The sequence below is a fragment of the Bombina bombina genome, chromosome 6, assembly GCF_027579735.1.
Source record: "Bombina bombina isolate aBomBom1 chromosome 6, aBomBom1.pri, whole genome shotgun sequence".
Classification (NCBI taxonomy): domain Eukaryota; kingdom Metazoa; phylum Chordata; class Amphibia; order Anura; family Bombinatoridae; genus Bombina; species Bombina bombina.
This window is the reverse complement of record NC_069504.1, coordinates 753,342,700-753,359,611: the sequence shown is the minus strand read 5'-3', so window position 1 is coordinate 753,359,611 and position 16,912 is coordinate 753,342,700. Positions and strand designations below refer to the sequence as shown.

General features: G+C 38.6%; 1 protein-coding gene across 1 annotated transcript in view; it reads right to left on the bottom strand.

Annotated features, from left to right (window-relative positions):
- Positions 1-338: 338 nt before the first annotated feature.
- DNMT1 (DNA methyltransferase 1) overlaps positions 339-16,912 on the bottom strand; it is a 38,421-nt gene continuing 21,847 nt past the window's right edge. Inside the window, exons 18-34 of the mRNA XM_053718026.1 lie at positions 16,533-16,648; positions 16,261-16,462; positions 15,319-15,452; positions 14,407-14,580; positions 13,813-14,037; positions 12,525-12,717; positions 12,332-12,422; positions 12,110-12,232; positions 11,545-11,827; positions 11,216-11,357; positions 10,792-10,958; positions 10,514-10,691; positions 8,488-8,680; positions 1,879-2,042; positions 979-1,095; positions 817-901; positions 339-639 (exon numbers count right to left, since the gene is read on the bottom strand). Coding sequence (XP_053574001.1) covers positions 605-639; positions 817-901; positions 979-1,095; positions 1,879-2,042; positions 8,488-8,680; positions 10,514-10,691; positions 10,792-10,958; positions 11,216-11,357; positions 11,545-11,827; positions 12,110-12,232; positions 12,332-12,422; positions 12,525-12,717; positions 13,813-14,037; positions 14,407-14,580; positions 15,319-15,452; positions 16,261-16,462; positions 16,533-16,648 — 2,622 coding nt within the window. The 3' untranslated portion in view covers positions 339-604. The remainder of the gene's footprint in view (positions 640-816; positions 902-978; positions 1,096-1,878; positions 2,043-8,487; positions 8,681-10,513; positions 10,692-10,791; positions 10,959-11,215; positions 11,358-11,544; positions 11,828-12,109; positions 12,233-12,331; positions 12,423-12,524; positions 12,718-13,812; positions 14,038-14,406; positions 14,581-15,318; positions 15,453-16,260; positions 16,463-16,532; positions 16,649-16,912) is intronic.

The window sequence follows — 16,912 nt, the reverse complement described above, 5'->3', positions numbered from 1 at the left end:
TACTTCAAGGAAAGCTGCCCATTAAGGACCCAGTTCAATTTTTTTTTTCCAGAGCACGATCTTAGTTTCCTCCTTGTTAGAGGCAAAGAATGACTAGGAGTATGGAAAGGGGAAGGATACTTAAGCTTTGCTAAGCTTTGCTAGGATGTCTTTGCCTTATCTTGGTGGCCATGAGTTTAAATCCAAATAGTAGTTGAATGGATTTGTGGACTCCATGCCATTGGAAAGTGGCGTTTCAATAGCTTAGCTTAAACAGTAACATGCAGCATAGTTTATTTTAATGTATTGCAATCAAATTTGCACAAAAAGATATTTGGTAAAAAAAAATTAAACATTGCAACAGTTTATAAGACAGCATTTATTTGAAATATTACAACATATAAAAACTACATAATATACAAAGTGGAGGGAAAATTGAAGTACATTAAAATCCATAATTTTAAAATCCATTAGTGCCGTTGCATGAAGTATAACAAGATATTTCAATCGGCAGGTTAAAAAGCTGGAATGTCAAGTGTAAAACCGATGAACTGAAGACAAATCCTTTGGTGTCAAAGATTTAAAAGAAAGAATGGAGCAAGGGGAGATGTAAAAGTTCTTAAAGTTAATTAGTTTCCATTTTTTCGTGCTTTACCTTTTCTGGCAAGAAAAAAAAAAAAAAAACACAATGTTAGTGACATGTCTTATCTGGAAACACATAATGCAGATATTTATAATCATTCTGATCTGTATTCAGCAGTTGGCACTAACTATTTTCACCTTAACTGAGAAGTTACACTGGCGATTATGCAGAAAGATTCACTACTCATTACTAACCTGTCTCCTTTTGCTTTGCAATAACACAAGATTTTATTTCCAAGCCGATTGCTTTGGATAAAGGAGGTGGTACTGCATTACCAACCTAAAGAGAGAAACACATGATAATGTAAGTGATTACATACTGTCAAAACATATTGATTCTTTCATAACTGTTCTCACCTGTCTATGTTTATCCAGGACATTGCCAAAGAGTCTGTAGGTGTCAGGAAAGCCTTGGGATCGTGCACATTCCCTAACACTTACAACACGATGCTGTTCTGGATGAAGCACACGACCCTGTAAAAGTATGAGGGACTTTTAAAGGGACATAATCTACAATTTTAAAATGTACTTCTATTATAAAATTCTTATTTTCTTGTTATACATTGTTTAAAAGCAGGAATGTAAGCTCAGGAGTGTGCATCTGGCAGCAGCACTATATGGCAGCAGTTATTGCAAATTGTTACACATTAGCAACAGCACTAGATGGCAAGTAGTGCTTCAGGCATGTGCACGCTACCTACCTTGCTATCTTTCCAAACATAACGCAAATTTGGTAACAGTAAATTAGATACTTTCAATTCTTTCTATATTCTATCTGAATGAAAAAGAACCAAAAACCTTGTGTTTCATGTCCCTTTAAGTTTCCATATATAATCCAATTAAAAACCATATTAAACTGGCCACTCTAATGGGCTGTTGTAGGACCAAAGGGATCATGAAGCCTTTTTTTAAAAAATATTCACACCCCACAAATCCCCCTCCCGTCATAATGCAGACATTTGCAGCTTCAGCAATCATTGTTTGATCTGCCCCTTCCCCCATTTTAAAAACTAAGGGGGAATACATGCTGTAAACAGTTGGGTTGTTACTTAAAAATTGTGTGCTTTCTATAAATTTTTTTGCTTAAAGCCCCAAAACAGAATAGGACCCCCTCCCCCCAGAAAAAAACAAACCCTTTTAAGCAGAGCATACTTCATCTCCAGCGCACCAATGCGTTAAGTGTCTTAAAATGGCATGCTGTGAGGCATTTGCACTTTCATTTCCCTTTTAATGCTCATCTATGTATAAATTCCTCACCTGTTTGCCCATAGGTTCAGGGTTTGTAACTGTGGTGCTAAAGAAGCCATCCCATTCCAATCTACCATAGAGACCAGCCCAATGGTTATGTCTGTTTCCTGTATGTGGCAGGCACCAAGGGATCAGGGTGTTGAACTGTCTGTCCGCAGGATCACATGGTTTACCTGGAAAATGTTATAACATAGCTTGACAATTAGTGCATTAAAACAACTTCCAAACAAAACCTTCTCAAAAAGTTTAATACATGTGAAACTATTTCTATAACCAAATTCAACAAGCTTTACAAAGCCCACTGAAGGTATAAAAAAAATAAGTTTATAAAATGGACAATACTTCTAGGTTTGTGTAAGACAAACATAATATATAAGTACTTACATAAAAATGAATCTCAAGTGGCAAGAGTCCATGAGCTAGTGACGTATGGGATATACATTGCTACCAGGAAGGGGCAAAGTTTCCCAAACCTCAAAATGCCTATAGATACACCTCCCACCTCACTAATACCTTATGTTAATGTGTAACCAAGAAGTGAGGTGTAAAAAGGCATAAAAAGCATACAAAAAGAACTGGAAAAAAAATAAAGCGCTTTATACAAAAAAAATCATAACTACAAAAAATAGGGTGGGTCTCATGGACTCTTGCTACTATGAAAGAAATGAATCTCAGGTAAGTTCTTACATAAATTGGCTTCTTCCGAAGAAGCAAACACATCACTAGTAAACAATTTTAAAAGTACGCAAAGACAAAGTTGCTGCTTTGCAAATTTGATCAACAAGCTTAATTCTTGAAATCCCAAGTGGCAGCAACTGATCCAGAAGAATGAGCTGTAATTCTGAGGTGGCCTGCCTCAAAATAAGCTTTGTCAATCAAGTTTCAACATTCTTGGAGCCATAAAATAGACTAGAAGCCTTTCTTAAAAAAAAAAAAAAAAAAAAAAGTAGCTTCAATTTAATATTTGAAAGTTCTTTCCACATCCAAAGAATGTAGAGACCTCTCAAGAGTATTTAGGATTAGGACATAAAGGAGCAGCAATTTCACTATTGATGTTAGGATTCACAACTTTTGGCAAAAATTTAAATGAAGTCTGCAAAACCACTTTATATTTATGGAAATATCAGATGACTCACAAGAGCAGACAATTTAGAAACTCTAGCAGAAGATGGCCAAAAGAACACTTTCAAAGAAAGTAAATTATCCAGAGAATGCATAGGGTCAAAAGGAGCCTGTAAAATCTTAAAAAACTAAATTGAGATGAGGAGAAAGATTTAACAGGTTAGATAAGAATCAAAGCCTGAACAAAACAGTTAATATCAGATAGTTTAGCAATCTATGAAATAAGAGCAGAAATTTGTCCTTTCAAAGTATTTGCAGACAGCGCCTTATCCAAACCATCCTGAAGAAACTAAAATCCTAGACACTCTGAAAGAATGACTATGAGTGGAACACCATGAAATGGGTTTTCCAAACCCTATAATAAATCTTACTTAACAGCACTGATACAGGCTTGTAAGTAATTACAGAGTCAGAGAAACCTCTGACAAAGTACTAAGCGTTCAATATGAAGAGATTTGAGATCATGATGGGAAACAAAAAAAAAAAAACCCCACCAGGTCTGTCCTTAAAGGAAGTGGCCAAGGCTGGCAACTGGACAAAATCTGCATACTAAAACCTGTGAGGCCATGCTGATGCTATCAGAATCACATGAGATTGTTCCATTATGATCTTGGAGATCACCCTTGGAAGAGCTAAAACCAAGGAACTGTTAAGGCATCCACCATCTCTGCCTGAGGATCCCTGGATCTGGAAAGGTGTCTAGGAAGCTTCTTGTTTAGATGAGGCCATCCAAAACTATTTCTGGAAGACCCCACATCTGTACAAAGTGAACACATCTGGATGGAAAGACCACTCCACCGGATGTAAAAGTCTGACGGCTGAGATAATCCACTTCCCAATTGTCTACACCAAAGCTGTTTAATATCACCTCCCTTCCCTCCAACCCCAGTCATTCTCTTTGCCTACATTAAGAGCAAGGAGGTGGTAAAGTGTAGGCGTTTGGAAGAAGATTCTTCAAGATTTTATTTTTCAGCAGTGCAAGCTTGTTCTGCTTTGTCCTGGGGTGTAGCTGTAGTCCATATGTCTCCTCAGAGCAGTGGTGGCTATTAAGCAATGGGAACTTGTGGGGTACAATCCTCACTGCGCCTCCCATGTATTTAATGCTGCCCTAACTTTGAAAGCCTGAGTAAGATTACTCAGTCTTTGTTTTTCTTCCACAGGTCCATGTGAGGGAACATGCCTCTCAAACCTAGTGAGCTGCCTGGCAGATTTTTGAAGGCAAGTGCTGAATTTATTTTTTATGGGACATATACAGGAACTTTGGCACTTTATTTTTATTATGTGACACAAGACATTCTATGGAATAGGGGGATTATGTTATGGATGGCAGGCACTGGGGACAAGGAGATTGTGGCTCAGTGTGGTGTGTGTTTCACTAACTCCCGGCGGCGTTATTTTAGATATATTTGCCGACCGGGAGGTTAATTTTGATACGCCCATGATGGGCAGAGCTAGCTGAGGCGGCAAGTTCTGTTGCACGCCTTTTCCCCTTCACTTCTGGTGTTCTAGAAGTAGTCTTGTAAGCTGTGCTACGGTGAAGCGGGAGAGCAGCCTCAGATCTAACACAAGTGCTTAGGTTGAGTCTGGACTTCTGCTTACAGAATATACACTCTGGTGGCATCAAGGAAGGTAGGCACCTCAGCAAAGCTAAGGTGTAGAGGTTGTCCGGAGTATTTGTGACAGTTTCATTTTTTCAAGCAAAAATAAAAAATTATGTTTTAACATTTAAAGAGACAGTAATGTTTTTGGTGTGTTAAAAGTCAACCGAAATTATCAGTTTATTCTAAATTGATCAATTGAGAAAAGATGGATCAAGAGGCCATGCAAAATGTTTGTTCTTTATGTTTTGATGCTAATGAGAAACCACCTATCCTTTCCTCATGTATTGAGAGAACTTTAAATTATAGGGATGGACTTGAGCCAGCATGGTCTAAAGCGGATGCTGTCCAGGAGTCTTCTGACAATGTTAAAGATATGCTGCAGCTTTCTCCTCAGGTGTCCCAAATGCTATTGTCTACACATCCAGTGCCCTGCGCTTCCTCTCAAGCTCTGCCTGGAGTGACTTTACAAGACATCGCTAGCCTCATGTCTTCTGTGGCATCTGATGCGTTGTGTGCTTTTCCCATGCTGCAGGGAAAGCGCAAGAGGAAAAGTAAAGAATCAGTAAGGTTTCTGACAGCCGTGGCTATTCCGAATGTTCCCTCCCAGAAATCTGAGGAGGATACTTTGGTAGTATCTGAGGGTGAAATCTCAGACTAATTCTTCTGATGCTGAAGTTGTATCCTTCAGGTTTAAGCTGTATCACCTCCGTTACAGGAGGTTTTAGCTACCTTTGACGACTGACTGTTAAGTTTACTAGACTTCTTAGGATTGACTTAAAGTTTTTTGATGTACCTTCCCATGGTGGAGGTTTTTCCTGTACCAGATCGGGCTAGAGAGACTATTGCTAGGGAATGGGAGAGACCGGGTATCCCTTTTTTGCCATCCCCTATTTTTAATAAGATGTTTCCTATTGCAGACTATCAAGGAGTCTTGGCAGACGGTCCCCAAGGTGAAAGGGGCAATTTCCACTTTAAAGGAACTATCCTATGGGAATAGTTGTTCTCTTAGCTAAAGATCCTATGGATAAGAAGTTGGAGGGGTTGCTCAAAGAGATGTACGTACACCAGGGTTTACAATGGCAACCTGTATTGCTACGGCACACTGGTTTGATGCGTTGTCTGATTCTATTCAGACACTCCCCTTGAAGAAATCCAGGATAGGATCAAGGCCCTTAAGTTGGCCAATTCCTTTATTATGGATGCTTCCCTTCAGTGGCTTACATCAACCATCAGGGAAGAACTCAGAGTTCCTTGGCCATGACAGAGGTAGCCAAGATTCAGAGGCACAACTGCGATCCACATTCTAGGAGTGTGGAACTGGCAAGCGGATTTTCTAAGCAGACAGACCTTTCACCTGGGGGAGAGGGATTTCTCCTCTGAAAGAGTTTTCCAACTTTATACTCAAATGGGGACAGCCAGAACTGGATCTCATGGCATCTCGTCAGAATGCCAAGCTCCCGAGGTACGGGTCGAGGGATCCTCATTACACTGGCGTTGCCACGCAGGATCAGGTATGCAGACCTAGTGGAGATATTAATCTCCCTCCTTGGAGACTTCCACTGAGGAAGGACCTTCTACTTCAAGGGCCCTTTCTTCACCCAAATCTAGTTTCTCTGAAGCCGACTGCTTGGAGATTGAACACTTAATTTTATCCAAGCGTGGTTTTTCCGAGTCGGTCATTGAGACCACGATTCATGCTTGTAAGCCTGTTACCAGGAATATTTACTATAAGATATGGCGTAAATATTGGCATTGGTGTGAATCCAGAGGCTACTCTTGGAGTAAAGTTCGGATTCCTAGAATTTTGTCTTTTCTCCAAGATGGTTTGGAGAAGGGTTTATCAGCAAATTCTTTGAAAGGTCAATAATCTGCCTTGTCTACTTTGTTACATAAACGTCTGGCAGATGTACCAGACGTGCAATCGTTCTGTCAAGCCTTGGTCAGAATTAGGCCTGTGTTTAAACCCGTTACTCCTCCCTAGTCTTAACCTTGTTCTTCAGCAGGATCCATTTCAGCCTATGCATTCCTTAGATATTAAAGTGTTATCTTGGAAGGTTTTGTTTCTTGTTGCTATTTCATCTGCTCATAGAGTTTCAGAGCTCTCAGCATTACAGTACGAGTCTCCTTATCTTATTTTAAATTCGGATAAGGTAGTTTTGCGTACTAAGTTAGGGTTTCAGATCGGATCAGGAGGAGATTGTTCTTCCTTATGTCCTAACCCTTCTCATAAGGAATGTCTGCTGCACAACCTGGACGTGGTGCGTGCGTTGAAATTCTATTTACAGGTGACGAAGAATTTTTCGCCAGTCTTCAGCTTGGTTTGTGGTGTTCTCTGGGAGACATAAGGGGCAGACAGCTACAGCTACCTTTTTGTGGCTGAAGAGTATCATTAGCTTGGCTTCCTGGACAGCATCCTCCTGAGTGTCACGGCTCATTATACGAGGGCCGTTTCCTCTTCCTGGAAGATCAAAAATTAAGCTTCTGGGGAACAGATTTGCTAGGCTGCAACTTGGTCAACTATTCACACTTTCTAAATTCTATAAGTATGATACTTTTGCATCGGCTTCTTTTGGGAGACAGGTTCTTCAAGCAGTGGTGCCTTCTGTTTAGATTCCCTGTCTTGTCCCTCCCTTATCTGTGCCCTCTAGCTAGGGTATGGATTCCCAATAGTAATTAGATGATCTGTGGACTCGTGTAATTAGAGAAAAAAAATAAAAAATAAAATAAAAAAAAAATATGCTTACCTGATAAATTTATTTCTCTTGACACCGAGTCTACGGCCTGCCCTGTTTTTAAGACAGGTTTGTGTCATGTTTTTTGACCGAAGTAAAATGGAGAGAAAGGAAGCAACAAGGTGCCTGAGGTTTATGACTGGGGTTGGAGGGAAGGGAGGTGATATTTAAAAGCTTTGCCGTGGTGCTCTTTGCCGACTCCTGCTAGGCAGGAGTGATATTCCCAATAGTAATTAGACGATCTGTGGACTCACCATGTCAAGAAATACATTTATCAGGTAAGCATAAATTTAGTTTTTGGCTCCAAAGCTTAACGAAATGACACTACTTGCGTCATAAAAGGGGCAACTTTGCAATAAAAAGTAACATTCTGCGTCATCGCGAGCCTAAGCCCACAACATTTTCGGGGAAAAAACCCTCCAACTTACAACTGGAACCCCAGGTAAGCATAAAAAAAAAAAAACCCCATAAACATAATTTCCATGCTGAAACAGTCTAGACTGCAAAGGGAAATAGACCTTACTCATGCAAACATACAATATAAATTTAAAACTTTAAGATAGTGCCAAACATTGGCAAGTGACTAAAAAACAAACCACATTTACCAGAAGACACCCATCCACATATAGTAGATCTGTAAAAGGATTCAGCAGATAAATCCCTGCAACCGATTTTTATAGAGAGCCTTAGAATAGATTTCACATATGTGAAAACATGGCATTAGGCAATACTCCCATCACATCCCTCAAACACTGTACTTTGAGAGTAACTGGTCTTCAATATGCTTAGAAGAGCCTTTCACTGAAGAAAATCAAGCACGATTTGCTTCACCATCCCCATGAGACAAAGTTTGTAGAACTAAGGTACGAGTGAGGTGGGAGGTATATTTATAGGCATTTTGAGGTTTGGGAAACTGACCCCTCCTGGTAAGAATGTATACCCCATACATCACTAGCTCATTGACTCTTGCCACTTAAATGAAAGAATTATAAATATTTAATATAAAAACAGGATAACTGCTGAGAAGGGAGCATGACCCGATTATCTTTAGGGAATGCAGTTTTCAAAAGGCTTTAACATTTCTTCTATTTAAAAAAAAAAAAAAAAAAACCCACACAAAAAAAACCCACAAAAACAAACAAAAACCAGTATAATTAATATACCTTCAGCACAGGAACAGACACCCTTAAGCGCTGATGGATTACGGGTGTTCTTCTTGTCATAATGAGTATAACGCAGTTTCCGTGAGTTGGTCCCATCAGAGAGACGAACCTCAATATTTGGCAGGTCTCTCCAATCAGAGCCAGGGGCTAGAGGGATGTGTCTCATTCTTGCAGCTACCAATGCACTCATGTCCTAAAAAAACAAAAACCCATAAACAAAATATTACATCTATAGCTCTAAACCCATCTATATCTAGTATTTCTGTTATATACAAGTCTACCCTTTTACTAGAGCAGGAGGAAACTGCAAGAACAAAACCGGTCACATTCTGGGTACCAGGAAAAACAGGAGGGGGAGAAAAAAAACACAAATACACCCCTTTAAAGGGACAGTATACTGTAAAATAGTTTTTCCCTTGATGTGTTTACAATTGCTTTTTTTACCAACTGCAGAGTAAAAAATGTATGAAAATTATCTTTTTAAGGTTTATTTCTGTATATTAAAGCTCTGATTTTGTGTTTTGAAACCACAACCTAATAAAAAGGGTTGAGCTTGTAGGTATAATCAGATCTCATTACTGTATCACATTGTGCACATATACCTGCTTCTTTATCTTATATCTGTCCTTAAAACAATCACCAATACTTTGAGAGAACAATGGAAAAATCAACATTTTATTACCTTATCTCTGCTTTATCACACTAGGAGTGTAATTTCTTCTGCTGGCTGTGTTTATAAAGCTTATCTATAGCTGGTACGCGCGGCCACAAACTTTCAGAATAGGTGGGGATACCACATGCTAAATTAACAATTTCAAATGCCAATATAAGGGTAAAGGAGCTACTTGTAAACAATTTAATACACTCCAGCAGGTAAAGTGGATCATTGGGAACAAATTAAAGGGGAGAACATTTGAGTAAACTGTCCCTTTAATGCCTTTGAGTGCATGGCTGTTGGAGAGGGAAGCAAAGGATAGATCATGTCCTTTTATTACCATGTCTGTTCAGTTTTGTTTCAGTATGGGAGCATGGAGGGGTGATGCAGCCAAGATTTGTCTGTGCCCAGGAGCTAGTTTTATTGGTGCATGCAATTTCACCTTAAAGGGATATTAAACCCAATTTTTTTCTTTCGTGATTCAGATAGAGAATACAATTTTAAACAGTTTTCTAATTTACTTTATTATCTAATTTGCTCCATTCTCTCGATATTCTTTCCTGAAAAGCATATCTATATAGGCTCAGTAGCTTCTGATAGGTGGCTGCACATAGATACCTCATGTGATTGGCTCACCAATGTGCATTGATATTTCTTTAACAAAGGATAGTTAAAGATTGCGGCAAATTAGGTAATAAGTAAATTGGAATGTTGTTTAAAATTGTATTCTCCATCTGAATCATGAAATATTTTTTTTGGCTTTAATGGCCCTTTAAGGTCTGGACACTTCGATAAACAGCTAAATAACTGCATTCAAGACATTCATGGTGACTCCTGTTACCACACAGGAAGGAAAACCCAATTGCTGCCATCCATGCCTCATGGCACATCAGCTAGCAAGCCTAGGGCCAATACTGGAAAGATAATTGTCAGAACCAACTTTTTAATAGGACATATATTGGATGTGTGAAGTACATTATATTTAAAGTAGCCTTGCATAGCACCATAACAGTTTCTAAAAGGGAGGCACTAAAAAGCTACAAATGTCAGGACTATTGACTAGCTTTCCATTATCCAGTGCAAGCTCAATTTACTACAGATTACAAAATTCTGAATGTGCTGTGACAACCAGATGTACATTTAACTCAGTGATTTGTTTGACAAGTCACAAATATACAAGATGTTGGAACACAATACCCATATGCTAAATCACTTTAGTGATGCTGCAAAAAGAAGCTCCCCCCCCCCCCTAAACTACTACATATGCATGCTGTATCACAAGTGCTTCAACATTGGGTATCACATCCCTTTAATTTCCAAGTCACAAGGTATGTGATAAACAATTTTACTGCACATTTTTCAAGTTTTTACCTTACAAACATGATCCCTGAGAATTGGCTGATACTGTGAACCCCTAATTTGCCTCTGGAACCATGACTGAGGTTCTCCGTTGTATGATATTTCTAGAGCAGATGCACCATTCCGGATTTCAGGAAGATCAGACATGGTATCCCGGACAGTAATTGTTCGGTACAGACTTGAGTTTGTTCTAGAATTAAAATAACCAAATTAACACTTTAGATTTTGATGCAAATATGTTATTTTTTTTAAAGATTAGTTAAGTGAGAAAATTATATAAGGTCTGTTACCTTGTAATATTACTGACATATTTTTTCTCATCCACCACAACACTCAGTTGACAGGCACGAGGTGCAAATACATGTAGCGGCTCAGGGAACATAGGTAGCTTTTCGCCTGGTGCAGCAGCAAGTACAATTGCCCTTCTGCGTGTCTGTGCCACACCGTACTGACCAGCCTAGGAGGAGGGAAAAAAAAAAATAGTAATTTCATAACACCATGTAGCAATGTTTCACTTTGCCATTTTCCTAAATGGTACAAAATATATGAGACCACCCCAGAATTAGTTCTGCGCCGCTTTAGATGGCCCCCTCAACCATATTAGTCTGTAAAATTTCATTATGGCATTTGACAGATGTACATAACATACGACTGAACAACTAAAGTGCAACTCACTGGATGCATTAGCTGAAAAACACTATTTGAGCAACATACCTGTAGCACGCCAAATGTACACTGATAGCCCATGCGTACAAGACAACGCAACGTTAGTTTTAGCACCATGGAGCTCTTGAAAGAGACAAAATTCCTTACATTTTCCAGCAAGAAGAATTTAGGCCGGTAATAGTCACAGTAACTGGAGAGAAAAAAAAAAAAAAAAGTTGGTATCTGGGTAAAGGAGACTTTATTTCTGCTTCCAGAGTGTGCTCCAAAGGTGAACAGTGCCGTGTGAGAAATTTATACACTTTTTTTAAAACAACCCAAAGTTTTACTGTCTCTACAAGATACGTTTGTTGTGATGCAACCTAGGGGACATTGCTCACCTTAGATAGGAGACCACCAAGGAGTTCTTGAATTTTGAGTAAGTCCTGGAATTAAACCGGTTCATGCCACTAAACCCTTGGCATGGTGGGCCACCACAAAGCATTTCAACATCTCCCTTTTGAGGCAGCCTCTGACCAAGAGAATTGGTCTTCTCCCCTGACATGACTAGTTTCAGAAGGATGTTACAGTCTTCTGTAAAAACGGTGGTTCCTGGATTGTTTAACCTAAAAGCCTGTGCTGCAGGATCCCACATCTCTATAGCCCAGTGCGTTTCACATATGCCTGCAAAAATCAAATTATTAGGTTTCAAGTGTTGTCTACGCTTTTAAATGAAGCCAATTCATGCTTTCATCAAGGAAGTATACTTAATAAGCTTTCCAACCAAAAAAATATCCACATAAGTGTTTAAGACAGTAAAAATGTACTTACAAAAGTTAGCCAGATTATAAAGCATGCCATCTTTTTAAAGTTTTGGAATGTATACTAACATGTAGTGTTCTTAAAAAGAGCCACAAGACCAAGCAGCTTTTAAATAACGCAGTACCCGCATTAAAAACCACCAACCTGCTTGATGGAAACCCTCAGATAGTCCACCACACCCAGAAAATACATCCAGAGTGCGCAGCTTGATTAGTTTTTCAGCATTGTTTTGACTATTAGATTCTGTTGCTTGAGACTTTCCTTTGCCTAGGATGTAACAAAAGTGTTGGTAAAAAAAAAAAAAAACACAAAAAAAAAAAAAAAAAAAAAAACAAAACACCCCACAAACCACATGACCTATCATACCTTTTCCTTTGCCCTTTCCTTTCCCTTTGTTAACAGCACTACGTGCATGATTTGGGGGATCTTCAAAACTTTTGGTCTTTGCATTATAGGCCTGAAATATATAAATCACTAAGTGGCTGGCCACTAATCTGGTATCTTAACATACAAGAACGTTAATGAATGTAAAGTGTTAGCCAGTTAGTGGCCCAGATACCTCAAGAAAATAGAAACGATCTGTTCCTCCAGTAGAGTACTCTTCAATGGATTCAGTCAAGTCTTCCGCATACTCTACAGTGCAACGACCTTGCACATCCTTGAAGGCAACAACTGCTTCTTCATCACTCCAGTACAACATACTGATGTCTGCGTGGTAGCTTGCCTTCATGCCCTTGTGTGTATTTTCAGGTCTATCATTAGAGAGGTATTAGGTAACAGGGTGTTAACCACTTATAGGAGAGTATTTGCTGCAAAGGGTATCATGCCCCTCTAGGTAACAGACAACTAAAAATCACCTATAAGTCAAACTGTAGGGTTATCTGGGTCCTTAAAGGGACCCTACTGCAGTACACTAACATTTGAGAGCAGAGGGGGGTCTATTTGAACTGGGAGAGGCGGAAAACAAACAAAACAACCTTTGTGATTTGGTAAGCACTGCAAAGAACGCTTATTTGAAGGAATCTTATTCCAAATGAGTGGTCATCATTCCAGATACAAGTTACAAGACAAATGCATTAACCATCCTATTTTGCACAAGGGTTTGAAATGACTTAACGTCTCATCCATTAACTTATCACCTGACAGGACTAGGCATATGAAAAATGAATGCATTATTTAAATAAAAATTGATTCGAAGTAAAGTGAAAAAGAGCTGTAATTCTCTAGAACATTTTACTTTCACGCTACTGTGCGCATCTAGCTAACAGGCTGGGTGAGGGACAGAGGTACACAGTAGTGTAATAGTGAATAATAAAATGCTTTATCATAATACAGCATTTATATTATGAGTCTTATAATGGAGGGGTCTGATTTCACCTCTATAGTGGTGGTTAGCTTGAAGTGTGGTGCTGCTTGCACATCTCTTGACCTGAACACTGTCAGCAACAGCATGTTTAATCTGCTACCAAGATAAGAGTCAACATACTGACTGCATTTACTCTTGCAAATGGTTAAGCTATACATCAGTGCCACAGTAAAATGTACTAGTACATTAGAGTATCACACAGAATATTTCAAAACAAGTTATTCTGCATCCTTCCAGCTGTAGAGTGGTTATTAAAATTAGTTATTACAATTCTCTAGGGGATGATGGGAGTGTTGAAACACTTCAGACCAAGTTATTTGCTATAACTATTTGAAAAGGTTGTAGTGCTTCACTCCCCCCCAAACTATTTAGCGATTGACACATTTTAGATTGTATTTATGAAGAAACTAGATCTATACAATTTAAGTTAATAGGTATTCAATCAGAAGGGAGAAATGGGGGTGGAGAGGTACTCATGTACCTGTAGAACTTGTAAACCCGTAACTTTATTTCAGACTCATTAGGTTTTCCATTGTCACGCTTCTTGCAGAAAATCTCTTTAATTCGGCCAAGTCTGAATGGCTCTGGAGCATCCAAATTGCTGCCTTTAATATAGTCTGATGATTTCCGGTAGTATTCTGGATAAAGTTCTTCATCAACATCGTCTTTTTTCTGTGGCCTTTTCACTGGGCTGGCAAGCCTCACACTAAAATGTAAAAGAATTTATTTCTATAGTGAAATGTATACATATACTGCCTACACTTCAAGTCACACCAACCCCAGTCAGATTCCAGCTTAGCTTAAAATGGAGGCTGCAGAATGCCCATATAAAAAGGTAGGACATTCCATGCAGTCATATGCTGTTTAGGGTGGCATGGAATATCCTATGTGTGAATTGGTTAACAGTACAACTTTAATTTAGCTATAGTTAAATTTACACTAAGCAATGATAAAAAAAATGGAACTATATGTTTTACCATTTTACATAGGCAAACCTTTACAAGGGTTTAAGGAAATAGAGACCTACCATTTAAGAAATAAACCTTCATACACAATATTTACAAAGATTAAATACCTGAAAGTGAAGGCATCAGGAAGCAGAAGTACTCCATCACCAACTTTGTAATGGATACCATTCTTAGAAGCTGTAGCATAGCACACTTTAGAGTCATGGTCTTCCAAAACGTCAGACACTCTTGGGATTTCCCGTTGCCTAATTTCTGCCAGTCGCACACAGCTGGTACAAAACCTAAAAAAATATTTTATTTTTTAAAATCCACACATTAAAGGCTTGCAAACTTTCCAGTTGACAGTGCAGTCGTTTTAAGATACTACTTAAAGGGACAGTCTACTCCAGAATTTTTATTGTTAGATAATCCCTGTATTACCCATTCCCCAGTTTTGCATAAATAGCAGTTATTTTAATACACGCATTACCTCTGATAACCTTGTATCTAAGCCTCAGCAGACTGCCCCCTTATCTCAGTTTTTGACAGACATGCAGTTTAGCTAATCAGTGCAGACTCCTAAATAACTCCACAGGAGTGAGCACAAAGTTATCTAATATGACAAATTAGTACTGTCTAACTGAAAAACTTTTAAGATGCTCTGAGCTAAGGGGCGGTTTTCAACGGTTTAGAAAGCAGTTTTAGCCTAGCTAGGTTTAGCTTTTCAAAAATACCACTAAGGGAACAAAGCTAATTTGACAAGTAAATTGAAAAGTTGCATGCCCTATCTGAATCCTGAAAGTTTAATTTTGACTAGACTGTCCCTTTAAAGTTAAACAAAAACGCATTTCCAGGTCAATTTCTTCAGATGAGGGTGTTACACCTATATGCCTGTTTAACAGCCACAAAGGGTTTTAACAGTCAGCTTCGAATCAGATATACTAACATGTGCTGCACATGGCTACAGGCATGCATTTGAGCATTACAGCTTTTAATGAGGGCAGAGTATCAATAACTCTTGTAGGTCTCACGTTACTCACTTATGCTTATTGTCTTCGGTAGGCTGTGGGTTTGGAGGAGATTCAAATCTAGCATACTCTGGATCATACCACAACTGGTAAAAGTATGTGCTTCCATCATCATCCACCACTTTAATGTCTGTATCCATGCCTCCCTAGAGGGGAGAAAAAAAAAAAAAAAAAGTTAACGTTCTTTAAATATAGTAATGAGGCCTCAATATCTCCTAATATGACATTTAAAGTACCTGATGCTACAGCATAAATTGCAGATAGCATTTGGCAACCATTTTGTATGTATCTGGTCTAAGCTATTAAACATACAGGTCTTTTGCAATGCTGTATGCGACTGCTGAAACATACCATACGCTTCTTTTAGGACTGAAAGAATGTGAACAACTTTAGTTCTACAAATGTGCATGAAACATTTTGCCTGAAGCAATAACAGATTAGCGTGGCACTGGCTAGCTTACAGTTTAATACTAGTTAGATTTCCAACAATCAGAAATACTAAAATGGAATTACAGATTATCCAGAAATGTTTCTCTGCATGTCAGATAAAAATGTTCAGACATGAAATGATTTATGTATACCAGGGATAGATTGACATGTTATTTTTTGAATGCATCTTTTAAAATGCAACACCCCACAAACAAAACCCACCACATTAAAGAACCATCCACCTTTTATGTAAACACAATGAAAAGCTAAGTATTTTGTCAATGATTTCCATTAGTACTTAAGCCATATACACATTTGTTTGGCTTTGAGCACGTTACTCAAGCTTACAGAAAAGTAAATACATTTCTCCATGCAGGTTCACAAAACACATTAACCACCTTTCTAGGAACATACTTTTAATCTGAAATAGAGTACAAGACAATCAAAAAGAGAATTGCAAACCTAAGAACAAGTAGATCTACAAGTGGCATCCATCCTTCAAATCAGTTGACTAATGTTCCTTACCTCCATGAACCAGTTATCAGATGGAGCTTTATAGCTCACTTTAACTTTTCCATGGATGTAAGACAACTGCATATCCTCACACTCATCAACAAGGAAGAGTTCCAATGGATCAGATGTGGCTCCTAGAACAGTATCTGTACCAAGACAGAACCAATGTGCATGGAACATCATCCCACTGGCATCTTCCCACATAGAGGTAATCCTGCAGGCAATGGAATAAATATTACAAGGGTAAAATTGATCATTGGGAACAAAAGGGGAAGATTACAAACCTTGCCAGATATAGCGGCTCTGAGGGATTGTCAGGGCTCACTGAAACACAATCACCAAGTTCCAAAATCTCAGAGTCTATAGACACTTTCTGGTAGTATTTCTTCTTTCCTTCAGTCTAGAAAGAAAGACAAGGCTGTCATTACTTATGACTCAATAAGTAACACTAAATATCACTATATAAAAACTCAGGCTAAAATATTACACTCCGTACATCACTAATACATATACTCTTCACCCTTAGTCCCCTAGATACCTTAGCTTTAATTAGCGCCCCTTTACTACTATTTTAGATCACTTTGTGTACACACATGCTTTCTTATATTCGATTTGTCTGTAAACCAGAGCTCAATGGAAATTGTATTAGTTCTCTTCACGCAAC